The sequence below is a fragment of the Eucyclogobius newberryi genome, unplaced genomic scaffold (genome assembly GCF_026437365.1).
Source record: "Eucyclogobius newberryi isolate DKJ021-1_F unplaced genomic scaffold, fEucNew1.0.hap1 SCAF_21, whole genome shotgun sequence".
Lineage (NCBI taxonomy): Eukaryota > Metazoa > Chordata > Actinopteri > Gobiiformes > Gobiidae > Eucyclogobius > Eucyclogobius newberryi.
Window position 1 is genome coordinate 10,688,143 of NW_027315846.1, and position 25,058 is coordinate 10,713,200.

Sequence of the window (25,058 nt, forward strand, 5' to 3'; positions counted from 1 at the left end):
TTTGTCTACTTATACTTTTTAGTAGTAGTATTTAGTGTATAAGAGATTTAGATAAGTTGTATGCAAAAAGTACATGCCAGTATAAACTCGTGGTGAACTTACTTAAATAAAGTCTGAACTGATCAGATTGAACTCAAATAAAATCACATGTAATGCCTAGGCAAAATAGAAAAACTTATAATATTTTTATTATTGAATTACATCTCAATTTACACAGACAATTACATTTCAAAAGCATTATTCTCTGCCCATTTGTGCGGGACACAAAATGTAGAGCTTTTTTTAAAATTCACCAGTAATTTAGTAAAGTATAAAGTGCGGCAGTGATGCGACAACAGTCACAAAGATCAGAGTGCAAAACCTCCGACGTGCCTCTCGAAAACTGTCTTTTTCTGTTTCATGATATCTTCTAATTTAGGATTTCAAAATGTTTAAGAATCAACGGGATTAGAACAATAAACATGTCATTTGAATTAGAGGTCATCAACTGGTGGGCTTTCAAATTTGAGCCTGATTTTTATCTTTTTCTTTCCTCGCATATCACAGAACTATTGTTTTTTCATTCAATTGTTATGGCTTTTAAAAACAGGTTCACGACTTTATAATCTTTAAAACAATATTTAAACATCAAACCGCTCCATGGTCTACTTAATAAACCCACCAATTAAACCCATAAAACCCACCAGTTGTAAATCTCTCATTTAAATGTAAATAATACAATAATAAACACATTTATTATGAACAGGATTTTTTTTTTTAAAGGCAACTTACTTGCTTCATTTCAATTGACTTCAAGGGACAGACTTACATTTGAAAAAGAAACATTCAGCAAAATTTCCCTTTTCTTAAAATAATTATACACAAAAGAAATTCAGCTTTCCCACAGAAAACCTTAACATTGTACGGTGTTAAATCCCTTTAGTAGCCCGTCATCGCATGTGTCATTTGAGAAACCTAAATGCCCATAAATATTTATTACAGCGCTGCTGGCAAAAAGGAAAAATACAGATAACAATGTGTGATAAAATGTGAAAAGCTAAAACGGTAAACAACCTCATCAGAGACACAAGGCAAAGGTTAAGTTCAGGTTAAGGTCTCAGATCAGGGCACAAATGAAAGTTCATAACTCCATTACAATTCAAAAAAACTATCACAAATAAAGACGCGGACAAAAGGACATATGATATTTTCGTATGTTGAATTTCCCTTTTGGCTGAGGTAGCAGAAGACTTACAATTAACTCAACTGCGTTAGTAACATACACTCACTTGATATTTGAGTAAAGCACAGCCATGATTCATTCAGTTTACAGAGAGAAAGACATTTGATCTATTGTGATCAAATGTTTAATGTGTAATCAAATTGTGTTTTTAATTTAGCTTGATATTCCAGAATTATTTTCAATAATTTCTTCTTTGACTTGAGGGTCCCATGCTTTAAGGTTTATAATAAAGGAACCTGAATGACAAAGCCACAATCTTAAATATAACAATTTAATTCTATTATTCATTTAAATATGCAAATAACGCTGAAAAGCTCTCAAGTGGCTTTGTGTCAGTCCAAAGCCAGGATAAACAGAAGGTTGCTACACAAATGGCATCTGACGTGAAACCAAAGGAAAATGTAAATAAGTTTACCCAAGGAGACATATATTTTTGCTTTACAGAGCAGGAAAGTTAAGGCCAAGTAACGTAACAAAGTTTGCATATTGTAGCTATTGCGTTACGGTACGGAACTCAAGTCAAAGTTCATTTTGAAGTCAAAATTAGTGAACGTCTCTTTTTAATACTTCTCCAATCAAATTATTAAAGAAGAAATAGGCAACGTTAACATTCAACCATTTAGCTCTGGTTCAGCCCCTCTTCTCCTTTCACCTGGCGTTGGGTCGGCCTTGGCGTTGCTGCTGCTGCTGCTGTGGAGGCTTGAGGTGCTCGGAAAGCCACTGTTGACAGATGTTTAGCATCACCGAGTCATTGGCCTCTTCTGCCGCCAGTCGGACGTCCTGCACCAGGGGCCCGGCGCGACTCGGGTCCAGCTTCACCGCTAACAGGTAAGCAGGGCGCAACTTACTGCACGACAGGTAGGCTTTGATCTGAACACAAGAAACGCAAAAATGAATAACGTTTTTCCTCCTTTTCATAAGATTTATCTGGCCCAAAGGCTTCACTGCACAGGACAGCTGAAGAGCAAAACGGGACGAGAAGAGGAATAGACACTCAAATGCAAATGGCAGAGGCCCGGAATCAAACTAGCAGCAACCGCACATGTTCAACACTAACCACTGCACCACTGGCAAGCGCACAACGTCGACATTTTAACGAGGTGCACTCAACAACAACCCATTTTATGTACATTATAGAACATTTGATAAATAAATTAATGAATAATAACTACGCTTCAAATTAAAACGTATGGAGGAAACACTGGAGGACGTCTGCTCTAACCACTGAACCACTTTGACATGAAAAATGCCAGCGTTACAATAATACGAAATTAAAACTCACTAAAAACAGGACTTTACCTTGCTTTCTTTGCTCTTGATCGCCAAGATCAGACTTTCCAGCTCCTTTGCCTGATGTTGACAAAATAAATAAATAAAATGGCATCAAAGTGAAATCACAGATCGAATCACGTTCACTGCAATATATCGTCATTTATCAGTTCATATTCCATCTAGGTCACTCACATCGGCCGGTGCTTTATCAGCGCTGGACACGCAGTTGAGGAGTAGAGAGTCGCAGTCGTTCTTTGTGGCCGTTCCCGATTCCCCGACGCATTTTAGGAGCTGCTTCACCGCGGCGTACTTCCTCTGCCGGACGAGCAGCTGACCGGCTCGAGTGTAGACAGACTGGGCATCCAACTGGAAATCCTGAAGGAAAATTTCATAAATACATAACAAATCGGCAATAATGTGGATGGAAAAGACAAGGCAAGACTAAGCAAACATTATTATTTTCGATTGCATGATAAAAAGTGCATTGCGCTGATGTTTACAAAGTGGTAATGGGACAGGTTCTGCTCTATTTATTGCCCTTTTTGTCATAACTATGCGGTGTTTAATGTAAAAAAAAAAAATTGGTCATCATCACACATAAATTACAAAGTATCAAAGTTGACTTGAATAAAATACATACTTTTTCTAAATATAAAAATGTAAGATTGTAAGATTAGACAAGAAAATTATGCTCCCTGTTGAGACGCAGGATGGGGTAAATGTTGTATCAGGAAAAACGGTTGTTAACAGAGTGCATATATGTTTTGTTTTAACATTTATCATTAAATGCTATAAAAACGGCCCCTATTTCTCATCATTTTGAACGCCATGGATAGAGGAATAATATAATTAAATAAGTGAATGGGTGTGCTTTGAGAAGTTGCTTACCTGTATAACTCTGTATGCAATGCCAAAACCCTCTTCTACATTTTTCCCGCCGAGCATCACCTATAAATGCACAAACATTAGATCTTCAACACAATAAAATACTGGCAAAGTAACAAAACACATGCAATAAATGGTACTGAGCAAAAACGGTCAAACTTTCACGCAATTCAACAGATACTGCATATGTAACATCGATATAAGAACGCTTCTAACCTTGCAAGCAACATCGATCTTCATTACGCTTCCTCCGAACAGTGTAGGAGGCGAGTGTGGTCCAGATTTAGCGGCCAACGTGCTGGTTTGTTGTGTCTTTGTCTCGCAGCGATGAAGAAAACGGGTCACCTCCAACTGCAGCTCAATTGTGTTCATGTGTCTGAATTAAAAAAAAAACATATATGTGCTGTCGTGACACATATTCATGTGCAATTACTGTCGGGATCACATGCAATGGTATTTATTTATTTATGGGAGTTTTTATTTATTTATAGGAGATCTTCTACTGAAAGTGTTTTTCAGACTTCCTATAAGTGATCTGTTCTTCTGTATCTACCTCTGTATCTACCTGCGTTGCACCAATGAAATTTCCCCATGTGGGACAATAAAGGAATATCTTATCTTATCTTATCTTATATATGTCATGTGATCTTTTAAGGATATTTGAGTAGAGAATAATTGTTCACCTTGACACGTCACTGGCCGACATAGTTTTCCTGAAGGAATTGACTTGAGATTTTTTTCGACCCACTCCTCTGCCCTGCTGCTCCTGGAGATATGTCTTTAGATGATCTTTGGCTTTGACCAACCAGCTCTGAGAAAAGAAATGCAGAGAATTAAAGGTGCAATCATATTTTAAAATAGTCAAATAGAAGCTGTATGTAATATTTCATAAAACTAAGACTTCTTGTTCATTTGATAATTGCGCACAAATAGAAAAAACATGCTCGCGTTGTGTTCTTCATCCATTCCAAGAGTAAAAACCACACGCTAGCTTCGATTTGTGTAGAGGTCATTTAGAAGTTATCATAAATGTGTAGATTCGGGGAAAGCAAGAATGTAGGGGTAAGATCAAGTCCATGTCTATAAATCAATCTGTTACCACGCCCGAGAAGCTTTATCAATCACATCTCAGTCATTTACTTACAGTCTTTTAAAGATACTTCCAAGATGACACACCTGCTGTTCCCCGAGCTGATGGTACGAACTGGCTCCGTGAGTGAAGAACCGGATGCACGTCATGGCGGCTCGGACGTGATCCTAAACAAAAACATGGCGCATTACAAAACGGCGTCCTTTAAATAGCTTACGACAGGTTTGTGAGGCTGCAATTATACTTGAGATTCCTTGCCAACAGTGCCAACATGTCATAAAAGCGAAAGACTGTCACCATCATAAACTGCTGTAGCCGGTACAGGGTGTGGAAGTGTCCCCTGCGTTGCGTGAGTTGACAGGAGGCGATGAGGTAGCGGCCGCACGTCTCTAAACCGGGGTCCAGTTTTTTCAGAACTTCCTCCAGCGATGCGAGACGGCCGTGCTCCAGGCTGGGCTGCAGCACTCCCTCCAAAAACACCTCATCTGGGCATTCCTGAGATGGGCAGACACATACGTGAAGTCAAAGTACTTGAGGATGTAGCTTAATTTAGCATTGGATTAATTGTATCACTTTATGTACACAAATGAACCTCTAAAGTGGCACTAGGGCTGTCACATACGATTATTTTAAACGATTACTTCTGTTGTACATTGAGACTTTTTAAACGCAGAGCAAATAAAAGGTTGAAATATGGTGACAGAAGGAAATGGTTAACTCTTTTTTTGATATTTTGAATATTTTGAATTTGAATAATGCTGCTATCTTTGTTATAAAAGGTCTTTTCATATATGTATTTTAAAGTCTTTATAGTCGAGATTTAGACGCTCAAAACACGACTACGGTTATTTTTTCATAGTCGACTCACGATTATTCTGTGGTGAACATTATGCAAATGATAATCTACTTTCAGATTAGTTTATTAGCAGGAAAACAAATATGGAATAAGATGGCGCTCTTTGTCACAGAGCAGTGCATATTAATGAACACAGTGAATTTGTGTAAATAAAGATACAATAAAGATTTTTAAAAAGGCCGGTACATTGGTAGAAATAGGAACTTATATATAAATAGGTTAAAATTTCTAAATGCAACAAAAACAATGACTTTAATCGACTGGTATTGCCAGTCTGGGTTTACATAACTATAAATTCAATCTCACGCAAATGTCCTCTACATACATTCTCTAGTGCCTTTTTTAAAACCTGTCATTTTGCTCTATTGAAATGCTTTGATGTGTCAATCATCACCTTGTTAAGAAGGTATTTGAGAGCCTCCAGCAGACAGTCGTGACGCATGTAGAAGCTGATGAGAGCCAGGTGAGTTCCGTACGTGTTCAGGTAAAAGAGACACTCCTGATGGAATGAGCTGTTGCGCCGCTGTCCGTCCAAACGCTCAATGGGACAACTCTCACTCAGGGCTTCCTCCAGCTCATACAGCGACGCCAAAATATCCTCCACAAAAGACTGGGAAAGACCAGAAAATAAGTAAAGTAGGATATGGAAGTCGTAAATCATGTCCTGTTATAATTATGGTTAAATTTGTTTTAGTACAATTTTTTTTTTACTTTTACTCTGTGTATTTATTTCTTGTACATTGCTTTATTGTCTTCTCGATCTGGCTTAAGAGATCAATGCGGTTTTATCTTGGTTAGCCCACAGCTACAATTATATATTTAACTGAAGATGAAAGTAGAGTAATGAAACGCAGAAGATTGAAAATTCATTTTGGATGGGAGTTGGAAAAGTACTGATTTAAAAACTGTGCGGATTACTACGTTTTATACTCTTTCCCAGAAGTTTTTCTCAGCATTTGGCACAATCCATCTTACAATAGCCGAGTTGTGCAAGTATCATCCTACTATGCATGTTTTGGATTGGATGTGCAAAGACGAGCATCCAGAAAAACACCCCAGAGTCATAGGGAGAACTTGCAAATGCCAGAACATTCTTGCTGCGAGGTCACAGTGTTAAGATAAGATAAGATAAGATAATCCTTTATTGTCCCACATGGGGAAATTCCATTGATGCAATGCAGGTAGATACAGAGATAGATACAGAAGAAAAGAACAAATAACTTATAGGAAGTTAACAATATAACCACTGCTACGGTTTAGTTCACTGTAATAAATGACTAGTCATCAATCTTACATGCCACAGCAGTTTAATTTGAATCTACCTAAAATTACTGTTACACAACTACTGTAAAATAACAACACACTGAGCAAGGGCAGGTACACCGCAGTCAACACCCTACAGGCACACACACCTAAAGTTTTAATAAGAGTAATTAAAATGCACTATCTAACATTCCTAGAAGGAGGAGCTTTCTGTGGAACACTCTTTGGCAATGTTTTGTGATCCATGTCATGTTTGTGTCATTTATTTTCCTGTTGTGTGAAGCACTTTGAATTGCCTGTGTACAAACTGTTCGACAAATAAACTTGCCTTGCCCTTCCTGCTCATCTCCATTTAGAAGTTATTGATTTGCTAAAACTGGTGTAATACATGCCAGATAAACCCTAAAAATATCTCTGTGGATGCGAGGAGGAACGGACCCCTCCACACACCTTTTAAGGACCTTTACATTTCCTTTAATTTCATTTTTACTCTATTTTCCTTCTAGGCATTAGACAAAGGCCTAGAACTCCATTCAGTTTCACAGAGCTACAAATGATTTATTGATGTTTCATGTAAAAATAGCTACTGTGAAAAAGCAAGAAAAATGGGGCTGCAAGCTTTACTTTATTATATAAAACCATTTTGACTGAAGTTGACCTCACAATTCAAGTAATAATAAGATCAGTGTAGAAGGAAGTGAGGTGTGTTTATATATTTGTCAAATAACTTTAGTATCTATAAAAGATGGTTCATTTTTTAAGAAAAGTTTAGTATCTATATTAGAATAAGAGATTAATAGTCAAGTTAAATAGCTTGTTATAAGAGTTGTCTTACAGTGGCTGTAGCAGGTCGAACACTGGTCTCTAGGTGCTGTACAATCTCCTGCAGCAGAAGTGGGCCCTGGTGGAGCTGGTTTCGATCCACTGGGGGCTTCAGACAGCGGGCAAACTTCTCTCTCGCCCTAGAAAGGTTTCCTGCTTTAAGACAGGCCATGCCCCAAGCCTGCCACACTCCACTGGGGTCCAGCCCACTCTTGGTTGAAACCTAAGAGAAAAATAGACAAAAGGAAACACTGAGTCAGAAAATCATGATTTCAATCGATCAAAACTTGAATTGATGTTCCTAAACTAGTCAAATTCAGACTTCAAATTATTTTTGAAAAAAACTGAGAACAATCCTACAAAAATGAACAAATGCGTACTTGAAAATCATGCGTAATGAGAATAGATTTTATTGTGAGAAGGGTTTAGGAATGCAAATGTTATGACACACTATAATGTGGACTTGCTCCAGAACTTGTCCAATTCAATAACAAAATGCAAACACAGCAATAAAATGACAAAACAAAAAGGTGTGCTTCACATATTTAGCTTCCAGGTCATACACACACCGAGCGTGTCCTTAAATAACCAGGAAGCTTTGAAGGAGACATAACCTGAGAACGACTCAGTGTTGATCCCAAAACAGTAACAGTGCGGCAGAGTTCCAGCAAAGTGAATATTATACCCTTATGCAATGTTACTCAGATGCTACTCCAGGTCAGACTATTTTAAAAGAACAAGAATGTGCACAATAAATCTATACTTTGAAATCCCACCTCCACGGCAAGTTGGTAGTGCTCAGCCTCCAAAAGCTGGTTACGAAGTCGAGTGACCGCTGATGTCTCCAAAATGTCATCCAAAGAAGGAATGTATTTGTAATTGGCCATCACCAGAATCTTCAGTACATCAACCTTGCTTATGTAACTGCAGACACAAAAGAGGCAGCCGATGTTATTCACTAGTAAATAGCAGATAGCAAGCAAGGATTACGAGGAGATAAATTAAATCTTCAACTCTTTTTCACACTTACACATTTGCAGAGGCAATGTAGGTGGAGAGTTTCCCCAAAGAACAACACATCTTGGGTACCACTCAATTTGTGTCAGACCAGTACTTAAAAATACCTGGTTTACAATACTGTCTGTTACTACTGTCTAGTACTGTTAATCATTATGCAAGACCACAAAAAGAAGGATGACACTCAAAAAATCATGATCTTTGATCAATCATATTTATAAATTCTAAATAAAATATAAACTAAATTAATCTACTAATCGTGACTAGTTGACGTAACAATTAGGCGTTTAATTTTATTTTTTATTTTATAGTCAAGATTTCATAATTAATGCACTTTATTTATAAATATCCTCAATCTAGAAGTCTTCGGTCACTGCATTTCAACTTTATTTGGTTGGTAATGTCAAATCAACATAATTAATGTTTAAAATGTACATTTTTAGTTGACCATTCAACTTCAATTTTTGGATAAATAACTTGCCATAGAAATTACCAAATCAAAACAAAAAAATCAGAATTAAATCTGAATGGTGAAAACTGACAAGTACTCAAAATGAAGCCACAAACAGGACGCTGAAGCTCATTTCCTGCTCAACGACAGAATTAGATATTGGCCTGAAGGACTGACCTGTCACACAAGGCGAGGTCCTGGCTGCGTCCGACCTTCACAAACATGAGTTTTGCACTGAACAGGAGCTGCTTCATGATGTCGGTGAGGAGGCAGGCGTCCACCTCAGAGTTTGTCAGTTTACAGGACAGGGAGCGGCAGTGGGTGATGAGGTGATGGCCGCAGGACTTTTGGTCACTGTGTAGAGACAGGATAGCCACGCAGAGGGGCGCACAGGGGGCCTAAGGACAGGGACAGAAGATATGGCTTAATTAACATATTGGGTACAATCGTTTCCTTTTCACTTTCCCTTATTTGAATGTGTCATAGATGTCACTCTTGACAAATAAACACAACATGACATTCCTTACTAATTACACATATTCATGTACAATTACTGTCGTGATCACATGCAATGGTATTTATGTATTTATTTATTTATTTGTCTATGGGAGTTTTTTATTTATTTATAGGAGATCTTCTACTGAAAGTGTTTTTCAGACTTCCTATAAGTGATCTGTTCTTCTGTATCTACCTCTGTATCTACCTGCGTTGCACCAATGAAATTTCCCCATGTGGGACAATAAAGGAATATCTTATCTTATCTTACTTGGTAAAAAGTCTACAAACACTAGTAGGGTACATTCAAATAATCTGTAAACTGAACTACAGTATATTTGTAATTTAGTTGATGATGAATAGTGATTTAGATGCCATGATTACCAGAGTCATAGGTAGTGTGGTAGTGTGGGTCTATCAAGATAAGATAATCCTTATCAGTATCAGTATTTATCATTCGTAAAATCTTGTGTGCACTACTTTGCATCTGACCTGTTCAAAGTAAAATCCGCTTCGGAGCAGATGGTTTTCTGTAGAGTTTGTGCCCAGCTGTATTTGTCGATGGGTGACTTCAGGAAGATGCAGCGTCCCAGCCACAGGGTCCTCTGCTGCTCCGGGACTGCTGGGATCTATAGAAATATAAATACGGTTAGAGTATTGTTGCCTCATTGATAACATTTTATAATTACTAACAATATGATTCACTATAACATTTGTTTTACTACCCAGGCCCACTTCCAGACTGAGTTATATTCGAGTAATAGGTTTGATTTAGTGTGCAATTATCACATTAGTGAATTGTGCCAGACCACACTTTTTTTCTTTTTAAATTACTGACACTTACCTTCATCTGGTTCTTCCTCATAATCAGATCTAAAAACACAAACACAATAACGGGTCTCAAAATGTAGGTAAACTGATTTAACAAAATGCAGAGAAACAGTTTTTATAGTCAATCATGTCTTAAAACATCTGAAAGTAATAAACAACACAAGTCAAGGCTTTAGTGTCTTACTCTGGGTGAAAGAAGGTGTAACACTGGTCACAGACTCGTACTTCCTCCCCTGAACATCCCTCCACGGTCATTTTCTTCTCAGAGCATGCCTGACAAACCAGACGCCCACATCTCCGACAGTGATGCCTCCGGTTAAACTGGAACAGTGAAATATGTTATTAGTGAAACTATGTCAATATCAGCCAGGATGCATCACACGAGCCAAAAACATATTAAAAAGGTTAGAATAATGTCCTTAGGAGGTATTTAAGTCTCACCATAGTAAACCGCTCTCTCCGACAGACCATGCAAACACTGTGCTGAGTATCTGGGACCCAGTCTTTTTGAGCTGGAGGCTGCTCCGGAGGATGAAATTTCACCAATAAGCGACGTTTTTTATCCATCAAAACTCTGTCTTTGTCCTTCTCTGTGTTGTTTGAGTATGGCATGTGAGTCGGTGTGTCGTCTGTGGATAAAAGTTCATCCTTTAGAAAATGCATACGCTGAAATCTTATTTTAATTACCTATAAAATTGCGAGTAAAAATGTGGACATTTACTTGTAGAACCAGTTGGCGACTCAACTCGGCTGGACGAGGAGGAGCTGGTGTCTTGAGTTGGACACTGCAGCAGACCCTCCTGGAGACTTATCACCGAGTCTACATAAAACAAAGAAAAACAAAATAAAAAAACTCACAATGATGTTGAACAATGTCTCAGTGACCAATCAAAAAAAATAAGTTGTAGTAATAGTTGTTGACTTCTAAAATAATGTGTTGTGTGTCACCTACCCGACCGCGATCTCTGGTTTGGGGCGCATGAGAAGTCCAGAGCCTTAGAGGCGTATTCTGCTAAAATTGTGTCAATGTCATTAGCGCTGAATCCCGCTTCCTGCCCCACCAGGAGACCCCTCAGAGTACCCACAGCCAGCACCGCCCAGTCCACCTTCAGGTTCATCAGCAGCTGCTCCAGCATCAGCAAAGGCTCCGACAGAAGAGGGAAGTAGTCCTGTCTCGCAGCGGGGGGCAGGGTCAACAACACCTAAAGGAAAGTTCAAATACACAAATCCACAGAGAATTTTAGTTTGTTTAAATTTTACTCTGACTTTTTCTTTATTGAAGCAGGCCAATTCAGCATTATTAAACAATTTCAAAAGTCAAGTCGAGTGTAGACTAAAGAGGACATCATACGTGTTTTGAGTCACAAGCTCAAAATGAAGGTTATTGGACCATTATAGACATTTGTTTAGTTGACAATGATGACTTCTAGTGTAGTAGGAACAAACCTTACGAGGAATTAATTGGTGAAAGTGTGAAGTGTAAACACGCCTTAACATGCAAATCCATTCAGGGCATCTTGCCCTTGGAAAGGCAATGGGAAGAATGGAAAAACATTCTTTATAAATCCTTGAGGTGAATCAGCTTCTAACATAACCTTCATAACTTCTTTACTATCATTTATGACACATTCCAAAATCATAGGGAATTGACAGTTAATCTTTCCTCGGGCCCAATAAATGCCTTTAAGTAATCTTTTTTTAAATACCCCAGGCTGAAAATGAATATTTATCATTACATCAACAGTAACCCGTGGATGTTTTCAAATGAATGCACGCTGACAGTAAAACTAACCTTGGATCCCAGGTGAAGAGCGTGTATGTGTCGCCTTCGGGCCGTTGACACCTGCCTCTCAAAATGCAGCGTGAGATAATCAGCCAAAAAGTGACAGGCCGACAAACCGGGACGTTTATCCAGAGCCTGTTCACATACATCCAGCCCCAACGAGTAATCTGAGAGGCCTTCCAGCAGCTACCAGAGACAGAAGTGAAAGAAGACTACATTATTATACATTTGATAAAGGAGATTGCAAATAAACAGATGCAGATATTCCTTCTTGCATCGTTTGTTTTACTGCACAATGTATACAAAACACTTGTCTTTTGGTGGAGAATTTATATTGCATTAAATACATTTCAATGATGGAGAACAAAATGGTGACACCCCCTTTCGTAAAGGTGGGCAGTAAGTCTGAGCTATCATTAAGTTCATTAATACCAGCAATGAATAAACTCCAAAAGGCCAATAAAAGCATTTAAAATGTCAAGGATGACCAATGTCATTAGTGTGTATGTTAAATCGCAACTGTAATCATATTTTGTTATAAAAACCTGAAAAGCTTCATCAGTTTGTCCTTTTTCCAACAGATGTAGTAAATGTTCAGTGGTGAGTTTGAGTTTCAGCTGGTCAGACACAGGGTAAAGCTTCACCCATTGGGCACAAAGGGCAAACTCCTGCAAAAAAAGACCACTTTATTTTTTCACACGCCACACTCGATCTCAAGTATTACAGGTTGAGTGCACATACCTTCGCCTCCAACATCATAGACAACAAGTACTCAGAGTTTGTTTTCGACTCGACACACAGTTCTTGCCAAGTTGCCCAGGGCAGAGGCGGCTGTAAATTTAACATCTGGCAAAAATATAAGACACGTTTTATCTTGTGCGTTTCATATTTTTACATTACACCTGGATAGAAATCTTGACTCTAGTTATAATTAATGCTCTGATTACAAAACAATGACATTTCAAACTATCAAACTAATGAACAAGCACATTCCTACTTACACTATCCATAACATATACAATCATGTTACATAAAGAAAAAGTCAACTTAAATAGACAATTGTTAGAGGACTGTATTACCCAGTGATAGATATCCAGCTCCTTCTTCCTGAGCTCCAGGTCGGCCCGCAGTGATGGGTCGGTGAGGGGGTCGTTAAGGCAGAACTCCAGAAGCTCGAGGCAGGACGACAGGGGCCATCGCTTCAGGGACTTTAGGGTCACATGGGCCCGAAGGTTAGAGTCCTGCACACGAAAGAGGTGACCAGTGCCACTGTCCCCGTCTGAAGAAACAAGAATGGGGAAAGAAAAATGGAAAAAAATCTATAAATAACATATTGTAGCATGGATGAGGAAACACGAATGGTTAATGCTTCTAAAATAGCAAACAGTTCTTTGTACATGATGCCAAGCAATATTACGTAGAATATTTTTTTGTTATTAACTTTGCAAGTAATTTTTTCCTCCACTTAAAGAGGAAACATACATTTACATAAATAATAATATTTATTATTTGTTTAATTGAATTTACATTGACTGATTCATATATGTTAGAATAGCCTTTTCCTCTAAAGAAACAAGTCTGGTGATTTACATAGGAACAAGTATTTGTTCACGTTTTATTTAAAGCTATACAATTTTTTGTTATTTTAAAGTGTTGTACCATACACTGAATATTGAGGAGTGTTGATAGATCTACAAATAGTCCCTTCCTAATTAGATATTTAAAAATAAGTTCACACCCCTTTCCTTCCTACCTTCTAGTGCAGCGCAGGTCAGTAGTCGGTCTCTAAGCGCCCCCTCCTGGCTGCAGCCCTGTCCGTACAGCTCTAGCAGGTTCAGCGCTCTTTTCAGATCTTTGGAGACTAGGGCTTGTTTGAACGCCTCTGCGGCCACCGTTTGTGTCACCTCCTCATGTGCTCCTGAAAACAGCAAACTGACAAGAGGTTTCCCACAGAGGACAGTGCCAAGGCCAACCTCTTCTTCCTCTCCTAATGGGACGTCCATGATTGGTTCCACCATAGAATAGATATAAGTCCGCAGTATAGGAAACTCTTTCAAAAGGCCATCAACTTCTTTACTGATTTGCTCTCCATCGAGGACTGCCTCTTTGCGCCTGAAGAAAGACTTTTGAGTTTTTGCTGGTTCTCCTCTGCTTGCGCTGAGACAAGCCAAAGTGGCCAACAATGGAGAACGTGATTTTAGAAAGGTTAATGCAGATGGCGTCATAAGAAAAGATGTTTGAGAAGGTTGTGAAGATGTAAGAGAAAGTGTAGAACTCAAAAGGCTGCTTTGAGTGGTCGACTGGTCCTCTATTGAGTTTTCAGATTCAAAGCTGTTTTCAGATTGAGAGTCCCTTGTTAATCCTAAAGCGGACATGTGTTCTTGCATGTGTTCTTGGAGCAGGAGAGATAAAGTGGAAACACCAAAAACACTGTTTTTGTTGAGGTCTTGAATTAGATCAGAGTCAGATACAGGAGCAGAGGTCCAAACAGGTAATGTCTCAGAGCATCTCTGAACGATCACCTCCTGAACGCTGAGCTGCAAACCCTCTTGCTGCAGTAATGACAACACCCTGAAAAAAACAACAATTGGTGTTTAAAATATTATCTTTAGGGAGTCCAATATTATTATTATTATTATAAACAATAATACTAATTATTATTATAAACAATAATACTAATTATTATTAGTTCAATTTGAGTTGAACAAAGTAAATTTACATTTTCAACAGCATTATCATTTATTGACGTATGCATCTGTATATCTGACTCTTGTTAGTTGTTTGTGCACAGTTTTGTTGATACCTGTCAGGGGAAACTTGTCTATCAAAAAGCAGGTGGGACAGAAGCTGAGACGGAGCTTGAAGCAGCACTAAAAGAGGATTTCCAAGTTTGACACCCCCACTGTTATCTGAAATAAACAAATATAACATTATCTGCAAAATCAAGCGTTACCAAAACATATATGAATATGTTTTCAAATAAACCATGAGATTTAGTTTAAATCAAATCTTTAGCTATTCTATTTCCTAAAATACAATGAATGCTTTAACATATTCTGTATCTACCTGATACACAACTTATAAAATATTTCTCAGGCTGACAAAAAGACCTACCATCTGACCCAAGGCTGCGTACAAGAACAGATGCCAGTATGTTGACGTAGTCCAGGAAACTGCGGACATAATCGGGTCTGGAGAGTTCTCCGTCAGGCTCAAAGGGACAGAGCTGGTCCATAGACCGCAGCAGCTGCTTCATGTTGGAGCGGACCGGGTGAGAATCCAGCTCTGCCTGCTTCAGGCGGGACTGCTCCATCAGCAGATCCAGGAGAGGGCTGCCCGCTGTGCCTTCTGAGAGAAGAGGAGAGATTTGGGGGTTACTTTAAGAGTTCGTTTGAGCCATAAAAGATTTACAGTATTTTAGGTGTATGTTGTTCTTTAGTTAGTAGGGTTTTCAATTGCAGCTAGAAAGGCAAAAACAATACTAATTTTGGTGAAAACGTACAATTAATCATAATGAAATAGCGTTGATAAATGTTCTGTGATATAGTAGGCATTTATAAAAGGCAACGATACACCAGTGATTCTGCATTTACACTTTAGGTTTAGTCAGTCCTAATTCTGATGTGGCAGAGTGAAGTGTGCAAGTATGAATGCCTAAATGAACATATAAAGGGCACCAGTCTGACCTGCACTCTTAGTGGCAGTGCTGAGGATCTGCAGTGTGGTCTCAAGTTTCTGGGCTAAAGTGAGTCGAGATGAGATGGACTCTTCAGTCAGCGTTGGGTAAGAACACAACAACACCTCCTGAACACAGCAACCAAACGGGCTCGAAAACGCTTCGTCCACTGGAAAATCTGGGAAATAAAAAGGAATGAAAGGTACAAAATAAATTTTAAACTTATGCCAGGTAATATGGCATACCGGTAAGCTATTTTAGAAAACTTCATCATAATCATATTGTACCTGGTTTGGTAGAGCTCTTGCTAGACGAAGAGTGATTCAAGATCTTGTTTATTTGATGTAGAACCATGGGAAATCCACAGATGCCCTCTGAATGGGGAAGTTTGGGGTCAACTCTCACACCTGGAGAAATAAAAAGGAATTTTACTTTTTTTTTAAGCACAGAATCAAAATGAGCCAATGTTTTATCTTGGTGAAGCAAGAATTATAAGTTAGAGGGATGGTGTTTATATTATCTTCCACATCTTAAAACAACATCAACTTAAATGGTTATGGTAGCAATAATAATAATACAATTTAGTTAATCTTAATGTATACATGGTCACTCTCATTTCCATGGATATAGAGCTGTGATCTTTAACTACATTGTAAAACACTATTTAGAAACACTTACAACAATCACCCCATACCTCTGTCCTCATGACTGGTGCTGAGCCTCCTCTCAGCAGTGTCCAGGAGCTGCCGGGATGTCCTCCAGAGCTGACAGTGGCAGCAGGCCAAGTCGAAACCTGCCATCGCTGCCGGGCTCAGCTCCTCCAGCAAAGTGTACAGGAGCCCGTTATTTTCCGGGGGGCACTGACCAATCCAGTAGTTCTCCTCCAAACAGGGCATGGGGTGAGCCGCTGTGCTTGAGAGGCGGTCAGCTATGTCGGAGATCGAGAAGAAAGCAACACCTACCAAAACATGGAAAGGATTAGGATTAATTATAGGATCGTGCCAGGTTGGACTACACATTTCACTAAAATGTAGTGAACATGATTATATCTAAGATTCTACTAAAAAGAATGGGATCTTTTTCCCCAATTTGACCATTTTTGTGATGCTTACAATGTTACTTCCTGTTTGGACATGAGCAGCAGATCTGACATAGATGGAGGTAATTCCACAAGTGTTACCTAGCAACTACACTGTAAGCAAGAGTCCAAATCCACTTAAATTACACAATAGTTATGATTTGATATTGTATTTATCATATTTATTATATATAAATATATTATTTTTTAACTGTAAGAATTGATCACATAAATGGAAGGATTCCTTTTTGGAACTCCTGTAACTTTCAGCTTTTATTAAAAACAAATTCTTCACAAAATGCTACTTGTCTGATGTAAAACTACAAGCTAACAATTACTAGAGAATATCCCACCAAACGAAGTAATAATGCATTTTAAGCATTAATTTGATGTTTAAAAGGGCCAAAAAACTAATTTTTCACACACAAAAAAAAAAAAAAAAAGAAACCCAATGAAGAAACAATTATTTAAATGAAAAGAGGAAATTTTATAATAGAAAAACAATAAAAACATGAATGAATAAAAAAAAACAAATAGATAAACATAAAAGTAGAGAGGAAACAAAGATTTAGTATATGACACATGAAAAGTCCCAATTACCAGCAGCAGCAGCACTTCCAATGGCCTGCAGGGTTGTCCTGCCGCTGGCGCCCAATCTGGTCCTCCCAGCTCCAGCCGGGACCGCAGACGACCCCAGTCCTTCTGAGGACGAGGACGATGACATGGACTGGCTCTCCATCTTCTGCTCCACCTGCCCAAGCTCCACCAGCACCTTCTTATAGTGCTCCATAAACAACAGCTCTCCACAGCATGCAGACCCCTCCAGGTTAAACATCTGAGACACCTAGAGAGACGACAACACAGCAGGTACACACATTTTAGTAATAGTAAAATGAGTCTTCCGTTGTTCTGTATACTAGATCTATTCAATACGGGTACAATACACCATATTTGTTTTGACATGTTTTTTTGTGCTTCACTATCTCAATCCTGTTGCACACTATTACTTTACTTGCATTATAAATTGTTCAGGATTGATGTGAGCAGAGATGTGCAATTTATCAAACTTTAATTGAGATCAATATTCAGTCATCTCCAATTGTCAATGATCTGCTGTGATTTTAGTAAAAGACTGTGATTTGGAGTTTGGAGGAAAAAAAATTACTAATTTTTTGCTTTAAATAGCAAATATTGAATGTCTGTCTTGTTTATGTTCAGCAATATAATATGGAAATGCATTTGTATTTGTTTATAATAAGTCAATTTCTTTCTTACACCCAGCCTTAAATCCATAAATTCATGAATCTTATTGGACAAGGGTAAATAAGTGTTTCTCTTACATGATGTGCCTCCATGAAGTTCCCTCTCCGGATGCAGGACATGAGCAGAGACTCTGGGGAGGACAACATTGCAGGAACCAGCCAACTGTGAGGACCTCCACATGGACACATCTCAAGGTCTGGGGTTGAAGTAGATCCTCCATTGCCATCTGAATCAGAAAAGGTTTATTGCCATTGTCAATGAACAAAATTCACAAACATAGGAACCTTTCTTGGTGATTCGATGCAACACAAAACAATAAAAAAAAATTCTACAAAGAAAATGAATACTGTATGTACATGTAATCTGGCGTTGCTGGCATGATCCATATGAGAGCTTTTTGTAACTAATAAAAGGGAGAGCATGCCTGTATATTTATATACCACAGATTAGGACTGCATTTATATACTCTACTAATATTAATGCAAAATGGGACCATTTTGGGCAGTAATTTACTATGGCTCAGGTAATCAAGCTGTTTTTAATCGACTTTTGTGCAAATCTCCTTGGCCCTCCAGGATTCCGTGTTAGGAGTCTAGCAGAGAGGGTGAGTATAGCATTCACCTCCTCCATAGCAACCCAAACTTACACCTAGAAATAAATCCTTTAATTACAATGTATATGGAAATTTAAGCTAACAACTGTACAAATTTAAGGACATTTAAGATGGTAGGATAGTTTTTATGTATTAAATAACTCTCAATGCAATATACGTACCAAGCAGGTCAGTTGAATAGGTTAAATGGATCTCACCTGATGCACTGGTGCTCACTTCTCCATTGTGTTTCTCCTCTGAGTTTTCTCTTTCCAAAGAGTGTCTTCCATGTCGCCTCCTCCTTCTCAGACTTGAACTCTTATTGCGACCCACAGATGGGGTTGGAAAACTAAATGTAGAGGTTTGAATTGGGCTTTCCATTCCTAAAACATGATACATTTGAAAATGTATTTGTAGATCAATGATTATATATATTACAAAATTACACAAATGCCATAGGTCTTTTTGATTACGGAACAAATATCAGTAATACTTATATCATAGTCAATTTCTATTTATATGAAAAGTTTCAAAACCTATTCATATTCAGCACATAATTGTGGATTAGATACAAATACACATTATGGCAGTGCTTCTCAAACGGGCACCTCACTTTGAGAAGCTTTGCATTGGAGGTTACGTTATTACATCTTTTAGTTTAGATAGTATTTTCTGAAAAACTTGTATGAATGGAGCCTTTTATCTTGAAACCAGTATGTCCGTGTCACTCACCATCTGCACCGTTGTGATTGCTGGAGATGATCTGAAGTCTCCATTGAGCTTCTGCAGTGCGTTTGGATAGCCTCTGTAGCTGGGACATGAAGGATTCTGAGGTCACCGAACAGCCAATGCTCTCTGCCAGCTCGGCATCTACAAGGAGGGCATCCTGCTGAGCCAAAGCACTCAGGCCATCTAGCCCCTCTTTCAGCAGCTTCAGAAGTCCTTCCATGGCACTGGCATCCACCAAAAAACCCCTACAACCTTGGACAAAATGAGCCAAATCCAAATAATGCCCCGCTGTAGAAAAAGATGGTGGCATGCTTTCACATTCTCTGTAGCCGTCCTCAACCTCCCCAGCCTTCTTTTTGGTGGAATTTGAAGTTTGTGCAGTTGATTCTTGGGAAGTTGAAGTGTCCTTGATAATGGGCAGGGAAAAGTCATTGCTGGATAAGAAAAGTAGTGAAAAGATGTTCTCCATGAGCTCCAAGCGAAACACAGCAGGCAAAGCCTCTAGATGACGCTGGCATTCAGACAGGTAGCACTGGAAAACCACTTGACTCCCTTATGAAGAAAAGAAAAATAGTAAAGTTAGTCAACCTGAGCATTTATAGCATCTATTCCTGGTTACACAAGCCAGCCAATTAAATGATATGGAACCATTTCAAAATGGTGTAATCTGTCATTCATCCAGGAGTGTTCCATTGTAGAAGAAGACAAGTTGTTTTTATCGTTTTTTATTTTTCAAAAACAGTGTCCAGATTGATCTTTTCTACTATGTCAAAAGTTGTTTGGACTTTTTTATTATACAATTTTTTTTAATTATTTCATTGTAACGGTGGCAAAGGCGGTTAGCGCTCTTGCCTCCCAAGAAGGAGATCATGGGTTCGATTCCCGGACCAGACCAACGTCACATGATCTCTCTGGGTGGAGTTTGCATGTTCTCCCCGTGTTACCGTGGGTTCTCTCCGGGTTCTCCGGCTTCTCCCACCGTCCAAAGACATGCATGTGTTAGGCAAAAATTGGTGACTCTAAATTGGCCCTAGTGAATGAATGTGAGAGTGAACTGTCTGTAATGTCTATGTCTCTGTGTTGGCCCTGCGACAAGTTGGCCACTGTCCAGGGTGTACCCCGCCAAAGGCCCGAAGTCACTGGGATAGGCTCCAGTCACCCGCGACCCCAAAAGGGAACAAGCGGTAGAAAATGGATGGATGGATTTCATTGTAATGTCAGTAGTTTTTTGGGGAGGGTTTCACTTCCCCACATTTTATCAAGAGTAAATATACAATGTATAATGCATCTTGTGCTGCAGTTAACAACTATATCAAATAGTACTGGCATTGAGCTTGCATGTGTCATCATATTAAGATAACAAGGATGATAAAGGTCATTTTGCAAACCTTCAGAGGAAGTTGAGGTTTGGCTGATTTCTGCATGAGACGTGTTGTTCTGCTGCTTAGATCCAAACTCAGAGCAATTCAAGTATGTATGGATATTTATACACAGAGCATAAACAGCATACTTGATGGCGCAAAAGCCCTGGAACAAAACGATGTTCTTATGGGCTCCGGAGTTCATAAGGCTGTGAATGGCTTCAGCCTCATCTGGAAGAGCAGACACAGTTATACATTATACATTATTGACTTGATATGTATAGTCAATGCATTCCTATGGAGGCACAACAAAATCTGACCTGTTGCATGTTGACGCTTTGGCAGTTGTTTTAGCAAATCTAGTATTTTGTGCTCTTCAAACTGAGCCAGTGGAGTTAAGGAATGTAGAATATAAAGAGCAGAGTGATTGTCCAGGCTGTGGAGTTGTGACAATAATGCTTCTGTGGAAATCTCCCTGCAAAAATATAAAAAGATGTGTGTAAATCATAAATGGTTAAGTACATTTTTTTTTGCGAAAAATAGTGTCCACTGTGCTGCCCAGTGGTCAAATGGTTAAGGCACAGCACAGGTAAAATGGTAAATGGTCACATTTATATAGGGCTTTTCTACCGTCAAGGCACTCAAAGTGCTTTGGATCAAGGAAATAATCACCCATTCACCACACACAATCACACATAAGCTCACATTTTCCACCAATAACAAAAGCAGGAATTATATCAGTTCAATTCCACACATTCTGCATGCATAGCCAGACAAAATAAAGGATATACAAAACATAATAAATCTTACTAAAAGGAAACGTTAAGTTAAAAAATGCTTACGGGTTGTTGTTTTTACACCATTCAAGTATCCCAAGCTGAGATGATAAAATATTGGAAAAATCCTGCAGAACTGAATCATTAGCAGCCGCCTGAAAGAATAATGACAAGACACAGGTAATAAAACACTAAACATAGACATTACGCTTACTTTTTTAAACAATTTTCACTGAAAGTATAGGGTTAGGTTTTCAATCTAACCTGATCATTGTGGAGAATACTGAGCAGTGTTTGGCCAGAGTTTAGGCTACAACATTGAGTCCATCCGAGCAGCAAAATGAGGCGAGACAAAGGCCGAAACTCCAAGTGAAGTAAATCCTTGAGCTGAGGAAACTCCTCATGTTTAATCAGGTCAAGAGCGGTAACCTACAGGAAACAATTACACTAATTATTTAATTGTATCACATGGAGATGCGAACAATTACATTGATCGAATCAGAACAGTAAAAGAGGGTGCATACCAAAACTTGTTCAAGAAAATGTTTTCCGCTACTAAGGCACTCGAAATAGATGGTTTTCCAAATTGAGGAACGATCCCTATGGCTACAAAGGCTGATGGTGAGCTTCTGGGCTTCAGGGAGGTCGACTAACAAGAATTCAGAATGCTTTTATTAGTATTTGAAAGCTATTACATAGCCTATATCTAAAATATGTTTGGGAGGAAAACAGATCAATTCTGACTAATGCCATTTGACCACAATGCTACAGCAGTAAAAATATCTCAAATCATGAGTGTTTTGTTGTAATAATACAATATGACAAGCATATAAAAGCGTCAAAATGCACTTTCCCTTTACACTAAATTTAGCTTGTTCTGCTTCAAAGATTATATCTCAATGCTTGACCAAAATGTTACTGATAGAGGAAGTGATAATTGCCAACTCATTTGATAGGCATTCCACTTCACTCCTTGAATCTGGCCACTTTTAACTGATGTACAAAGAAAAGAAAAGCTTGAATTAAAATTGCCTGTTCTAGTGCATCAATCTGCAATACTAAAAGTTGCACACAACAAAGCAATTAGGAATAAAAACTAAAGTCATTCAACACACTATACTTCACTACAGCATATTGATGAACCACAACAAATATTTGACCAAAAACGTAATCTAAAAATATTTCTAGTCGCAACAGAGATGTTTAGTGCCAAAACAAACCATACTTGGAGTACTGGGTCCAGTCCTGAGGAGTTGATCCCGCTGAAGCCTCACAGCTGTGGAGCTGTACACAGAGGCTAGTGTGTCACATTGTGGCCTCAGCAGAGAGCTCAGGACCCTCTCTTCTTTGAGCGGACCGTCTCTGGCTGCCCACAACGCCTCACACAAAACTTCAAACTGTCCATTGTTTGCACTCCAAGGCATCACTGAGAGTACAGCATAGATGTCTTTTACCCACTCTTCTTCCTTTTCTGGACATCTCTGGACCTCAGGCATATCCAGTTTCTTTATAAGGTGCTGGATGAATGGTTGCTGAAGGGTAGCTTCTTCTGAGCATGACTAAAATAAACAAATTAAACTTAAATGTAGTTTTGATATATTCTCTGATATATGATGCACTTCTTAAAATGTACTTAATAATATAGTAATTAAAGACAAAACCTTCTGTTCTCTCACTGTTAAAACTGTTAAAATACTGACAAGTTTAAAAATAAATAACACAATAGTAAACAATAATTTATACCTGTAAGAAGTATACTAAAGACTGTGCAAGTCTTGGCTTCTTTCTGTCCAATAATGTATGAAGACAAGAGTCGATTGCCGCATTAGTTTTTCTCAAAACATCTGGGGTTGTTTTGTTGGTGTAGATGGTTGTGAAAAGTTGATGTAATTCCTTGTAAAACAAATGCTGATATTTAACTGACATGGATCACACAGAATAGTTTTGTCCAACAATGATTACCTTGATAAGAGCAGTGGGTATGCCCACTGACCCTAGTTGGTCCAAGAGAAGCAAAAATTCCAGCTCTCTTTTCACAGTAGCAGAAACCTTTGAAAAAAAGACAGGTCAAAGGAAGTATTAGTCATAGTCTGTGGTGAGCTTTGAAGTAAGAGAGCAGTGAGTAGAAAAAGGTTCAGTTGTAGTTATCAGGACACAGTTTTTTTTCTAAAACTGAGTCCAGATGACTACAACTGAACCTTTTTCTACAGTGGAACACTCCTGGACGAATGAGGGATTACACCGACATAAGAGAGCAAGGTAACACAAGCAATGTATATAAGAATAAAGTCTAAGTCGTACAACTACAGTAGGTGGCAGTAATGTAACACTTGGATACCAACCGACATAAAACACCAAAGTAGAAGAAGAAAATGGTCACATGATAACCCATGTTTGGTTGAAAGTAGAGTAAAGTTCCTACCTGTTCTTCTGACCATTTCTCCAAAATCTGAAGCCAGTACCATGCCAGTTTGTGTGGACTGCCCAGGGGCTGCCATCTAAACACAGTTAACGACATGCTTTCAAACTTTTCTTATTCCCATTTTGCGCAGTGTAATAAAAGCTTTATAAGGGATTCTAAAATGTTTACCACACTCACTTTAAATCATATGGATGGCAGACTATAGACTTGATTATGTCCCAAAGGTTTTCTGAGAGTCCTCCAGTAGAGTTCACCAGCTGAGGTAAACAGGCACTGGCAAGCTCCCACTCTCCATGCTGCAGACACTTCTTAAAGTAAACAAAAAGGTCCTCCAGTGAGGTCTCTGCTTCACGACCAAAGGGATGCATGGCCACTTTTCGCTGTTGTGCTCAACTCAGCAGTGGTCACAGAAGTAACGTCACACTGAAGAGCCCATAGAGCACTGTAGGGCATTCTTCACCTTCAACAGAAAATGTGTATTTCAAAATGATGACATATACCATAAGCAAACTGTGTCTACCAAATCATTCAATACCTATAAACATGACATAATTTAAAGTTCCCATTGTGAACTTCACTGTCACGTTTCATTGACTGATTCATCAGATCCTTGAAATGTAATTGTCCATTGAATAAAGTAAAATGCATCTAACATTGTTCAGTACTAACTCAATCAGATTAAGCTGTGATAGTCACATCACCACTGATGAAAAAAAGTAAGAACGCTCTAATACAACAAACTACCAAAACATTTATATAATGTGAACACAATGTTCCAACAGTGAGAGCCTTTCCTTTTGTGCTTGTAGTTTGTGCATGACGTTCAAATTAAAAAAAAATATATGTATTTTTCTTATGTGTTAATCTTGACGAATCCCTTTGCAGATATGTTTGTAATGTTTCATTCAATATTTTAGATGTTCTGATTAATTCACATGCGTTAGCATTAGCTTCAAAATTGCTGACTTTCTGAAGAGTAAGGCTAGATAACATTGGCGAGTAATAGTGCACAATTGATTTATTTTTCGTTTTATAGTAAAATAATAACAACATGTCAACAGTTTCATCCACGTTACTCACATAGTTACTTGAGTTGTATTGACCATATCGAAGATCACAAACATTCCTGAGCCTTGGTCGTTCTAGACGTGTTATGCTGCGCGGCTAGCAGCAT

General features: G+C 38.5%; 1 protein-coding gene across 1 annotated transcript; it reads right to left on the reverse strand.

The window, feature by feature from the left end:
• Positions 1 to 162: 162 nt before the first annotated feature.
• zfyve26 (zinc finger, FYVE domain containing 26) lies at positions 163 to 25,035 on the reverse strand. The gene is made up of 43 exons (XM_072458403.1): positions 24,965 to 25,035; positions 24,062 to 24,344; positions 23,885 to 23,960; positions 23,425 to 23,511; positions 23,206 to 23,355; positions 22,688 to 23,021; positions 21,987 to 22,111; positions 21,727 to 21,891; positions 21,529 to 21,617; positions 21,007 to 21,161; positions 20,714 to 20,917; positions 19,329 to 19,877; positions 18,815 to 18,979; positions 18,082 to 18,230; positions 17,342 to 17,585; positions 16,358 to 16,621; positions 15,951 to 16,070; positions 15,674 to 15,841; positions 15,102 to 15,335; positions 14,791 to 14,896; positions 13,741 to 14,558; positions 13,067 to 13,266; positions 12,729 to 12,833; positions 12,533 to 12,655; positions 11,997 to 12,173; positions 11,157 to 11,406; positions 10,926 to 11,024; positions 10,646 to 10,833; positions 10,389 to 10,525; positions 10,218 to 10,246; positions 9,866 to 10,002; positions 9,056 to 9,276; positions 8,187 to 8,334; positions 7,424 to 7,633; positions 5,720 to 5,935; positions 4,767 to 4,964; positions 4,556 to 4,636; positions 4,063 to 4,190; positions 3,596 to 3,755; positions 3,383 to 3,442; positions 2,687 to 2,869; positions 2,522 to 2,572; positions 163 to 2,092 (listed from the first exon to the last, which is right to left on the reverse strand). Exons 2-43 carry the CDS (start codon positions 24,250 to 24,252, stop codon positions 1,871 to 1,873), a joined length of 7,716 nt encoding a protein of 2,571 aa, XP_072314504.1. The 5' UTR covers positions 24,253 to 24,344; positions 24,965 to 25,035; the 3' UTR covers positions 163 to 1,870.
• Between the last annotated feature and the right edge of the window lie 23 nt (positions 25,036 to 25,058).

Coding starts and splice junctions, on each gene's coding strand:
- zfyve26 (XM_072458403.1), bottom strand. CDS start 24,252: ATGCATCCCTTTGGTCGTGAAGCAGAGACCTCACTGGAGGACCTTTTT. Junction 7,634..8,186: donor ACTACCAACTTGCCGTGGAG/GTGGGATTTCAA, acceptor TTTTTCTCTTAG/GTTTCAACCAAGAGTGGGCT. Junction 2,093..2,521: donor TCAAGAGCAAAGAAAGCAAG/GTAAAGTCCTGT, acceptor TCTTGTGTTCAG/ATCAAAGCCTACCTGTCGTG.